Below are 3,813 nucleotides of genomic sequence, written 5' to 3' on the forward strand. Positions count from 1 at the left end.
CAACAAATCATCTTTTCCATTAATGTCAAACTTACAAATACATTATTACTTCCTGTGAATAAAACAGATGTAAGAAATGCAGCATGGCAAACATTATGGTTTTTTCAGGTAGGAGAACTGTTTCTTCTTTGGTTACTCACTACCATGATGCTGGAAATGTGTCTCTGAGGATGAGTCCCTGGCTTTTTTATGTGGTCATAGAAAGCCACCTGGGGCCCTGGTCTGGGACCTAACTGAAGGCAATGCCAATTCTGCCACCAGCTCTCCAGGGAGTGGCAGGACCATCCAGGAGAGTGCCAAATCCTCATGGGTTTTGAAGGCACGGGCCCACATGCTTTGGAGAAGAGCCTTACTTCACAAAGCACTACTCTTCTGAACTACTCCTGCTTCCATTGACTTTACTATTTTCCTCCCTTTAATATAATCTTTTAAAGCAGGGACTGTTTTACTCCATTTTAAATAAATGCAGTACACACATATAAAACAATACACACATTTAATGACAGTGAAATAGAGTACCTAATTCCCTGCTTATCAGGAAGCCATTGCCAAGAGACGTGAGAAGATGAAGCAAAATAGAAATTCAACTTCTCACCTTCGACTGAGGCATTTGATTTAAGGGGTGTCTGTGTGCTTTTTTTTAAGGGGAAATGGAACGATATCAAGCTGATGCTAAAAGAGCATGTACTGTAAATCTCTACCCATCTCAGTTCTCTGTGCAGTATGGAGAGGCTGAAAGTATTATCAGTGACCTGAGCTTCCCACTGAAAAAGAAATGATGAAAATACAATACATACAGTCACTACGGAGGGAATCGTTTAGAAGCTGAAAGAGCGGAAAGCTGTCCCAGGTGTCTGGGGGTTGCCCCTCTAACGCAGCATCCATATCCACTGCAAACAGTGACAGGAAGGTCTCCGCGTGCTCAACCATTAAGTCTGACCACCAAGCAAAGGCCTTCAGAGTTGATAGAAAAAGATAATAAAGAAGTATATTAGTTCTAATAAAGCACAGGGAAAGGTGTTAGGCCACATATCTCAAAAAACCAAAAGTGCATCCCATGGAAACTACCTTTATTGTAAATAGAACAGTGCTTTAAAGTGCTAGCCTGCACAGACAGTGCTACTCACAGGAATTAGGCATTGCTATTTTAATACAAAGGTGTCTTGTAGAGGATCTGTTCTGAGCTCCACCGTAAAGGCACGCAGCTGTAACATGGCAGAGAAGGTGTTGTCTGTTCAATTTACAATAAGTTACTTCATTCATCTTTAATTATGCTAACTATCAGAAAAATCAACTAATTCTTATTCTAAAGTAGAGAAATTTGGGAGCTTCTTCACTGTGCTTGTGGGTTTTCTGCTGTACTTTTCAACAGTTTAAATTTTATTTGGATTCACTACTTCTATTTGTCTTGAAAAACTAGAAGCCTAAAACATTAAAATCTGCCCTAAATAACTCACACTCTTCTTTAGAAATATTTAAAGCATCACCAGGAAGTTATTACAGCACTGTTCATTTTACATGGTTAGCTATACACATCCATAGAAACACACTACCACCTTCAGAATGCTGCTGATTAGGAAACCGATTACAAAGCTCTATTATCAACATGCCAAGATTAAAAAAAAAATAAAAAAATCTTCAGCAAGCCTGTATTTTCACAGAGGCAGGAAAAAAATATATCTAAACTTGAAAACCAAAAAAGATCAGTGAAGTAATTCATTCTCATGCACATGGGTCCTTAAAATTCACTGTACGGGCTCTCTAACGTGACATTCACATCGTACATGGCTCAGATGTGAATGCTGCAAACGCATGCATGCGTGTTTAGTAATCACTTCTGGCTGGGAACATGCAATATGAGAAGTGCTGTCGCTAGGACCATGTGCTGTCATTTTGAAGTGATAGGAAATTACTCAGTGACTTAAAGGATCTAAGAAACAGGTTTCCAGCACTTTGCAAGAAAAAGAAACCTCTAGCATAGGCACAAGACTGGAGATGAAACAGAAAAGTCTGTGAATAGATGAATCGGTCTGAAGAGGAATTGCCAGTCTGGGAGGGGTATTTTTTGCAGATTTTAGCAGACATGAACAAGCAGAATGGACTTTCCCTTTCTCAGGGTTCAGTTTTGATTCACTGATGAAGAACTGCACTGATGTGCAGAGCACAGCTCCAGCCGCTGATTCACTCAGCCATGGAGAGGGAGCAGTGCCCCAAAGCCAGGTTACTGCCATGGATTCCTTTAATTCTTCCTACTTTGGCCTAGTTCTCAGCTGCCAGTGACACTGGCAGGGGGTCTTTGGGACTATTTCCACTCCTTTGTTTCCCTAACATATAAAGCAGACTGATGTTCCTCTGCTATTATTCCATGACTTGATACAAAACTGGTGTGAAGACACGGATAGGTTGGAGGTGGCACCGAGTGCTACAAGCCCAGAACACATCTAGGATATAAAATAACCAAAATAACGGAATAACCCTCAAACTAATCTTAGCATTGGGCCCACCCTGTCACGGGGGTGAAGATGTGGATGAGGTGAGCTGTGTCATGAAGGCACAGCTTTGGTGTGCCCAGGCCCAGAGCAGCAACGCCAGTAGGTTACAGCATCCCTGTGGTCACAGCATGGGGACAAGGTGGCTACACTGGGTTCCTTCGTTTGCAAACTGGCCCCAGCCCCATGCTCAGAGGAAGCTGTTGGGCACCGCTGCAGCAACACCTGCCCTGGGGTGCTTGGAAAGCTCGGGGGCAGTGGTGATGGTGGCCCTCGGCCTTTGCAGAGTTGTTACTCTGGTAAAGCCAAAGCTGAGGTGTGGCAGCCTGGAAGGCTAAGCATACATGGCAATGCTCTTCAGCTCTTCCTCCTACGTTTGGTGCTGGTCTCCAACTGAGCACATGGCCAGATGCTTAGGAATGCTGCACTGGGAGAGGTCGAACCGCTGTGAAACCACACAGGAATCAAAAACATCAGGACTCAGGTCTGCTCCCGATGCCTGCTCAAACCTTCTCCCCAAAGTGCAGGTGGGAAGCAGGAGGATGCTGAGCAACAGGGCTGCAGAGAGTCCTTTTAAATTCAGCAGCACTCGCCTGTGGTTTTCTTGGAGGATGCTGGGCTGTACTTGCAATGACGTGGTTTCTCTGGCTGTGCCGCTGCCTGCGAAGAGCCTGCCATGCTGTGTCCCCATCAGACACTGCCCACAGGTCTGTGGGCAAAGAGTGATTGCTATGAAGGACCAATGGCAATTGGCATTTTGGGGGAGGGAAAAAGGGGGAGTCCTGCAATAAAAACCTGCTTCCATGAAAAAGAAAAAAAAAAAGCCAAAAAAAAAAGAAGCTATGTTTGAGAGAAATTATGAAGAAAAGCATGTGATAATTTGTGGAAAAAAAATACGCCCAAACCAGTCACAGTTTCCTTTTTGCTGGAAAAGTCAAATTTTAGCTCTGTAAGTCTCTAACTTATGTCAGGATCCTCAATCTCCCCCTCCGTATTCTCAGTGATCAGGACCTTCCTGTGGTTGAAGCAGTAACACCATAGTCTGCAAATCTCCCTTCAAGATGGTAACGTTCCATTTATTTACCATCTACTTACCTGCTTTGCTCAAAACACAATATAAAGGGGGGAAAAAAAGTGTGCTTTCTAGCCAAACACACCTAATATTGTATATTTTACACATGGATACACATGTATATATGTATAACCTCAAGGAGTTAAAATACATATATACATATACACATACGTATACATAGAGAGAGAAAACAAGTTTAAAAATAGGTGAATGCCATTGTCTCTGGCATTTGTCATCAGTCATCAAGAGGAA

At 43.0% G+C, this 3,813-nt stretch overlaps 1 protein-coding gene across 7 annotated transcripts in view; it reads right to left on the reverse strand.

The window, feature by feature from the left end:
* Window positions 1-3,813, reverse strand: part of CADPS (calcium dependent secretion activator) — a 176,209-nt gene that overhangs the window by 50,910 nt on the left and 121,486 nt on the right. For all 7 annotated transcript variants that reach the window (XM_029084774.1, XM_029084776.1, XM_029084775.1 and 4 more), the window contains one exon: window positions 798-954. In XM_029084774.1, coding sequence (XP_028940607.1) covers window positions 798-954 — 157 coding nt within the window. The remainder of the gene's footprint in view (window positions 1-797; window positions 955-3,813) is intronic.

This window comes from Antrostomus carolinensis, unplaced genomic scaffold (genome assembly GCF_000700745.2).
Source record: "Antrostomus carolinensis isolate BGI_N321 unplaced genomic scaffold, ASM70074v2 scaffold5394, whole genome shotgun sequence".
Classification (NCBI taxonomy): Eukaryota; Metazoa; Chordata; class Aves; order Caprimulgiformes; family Caprimulgidae; genus Antrostomus; species Antrostomus carolinensis.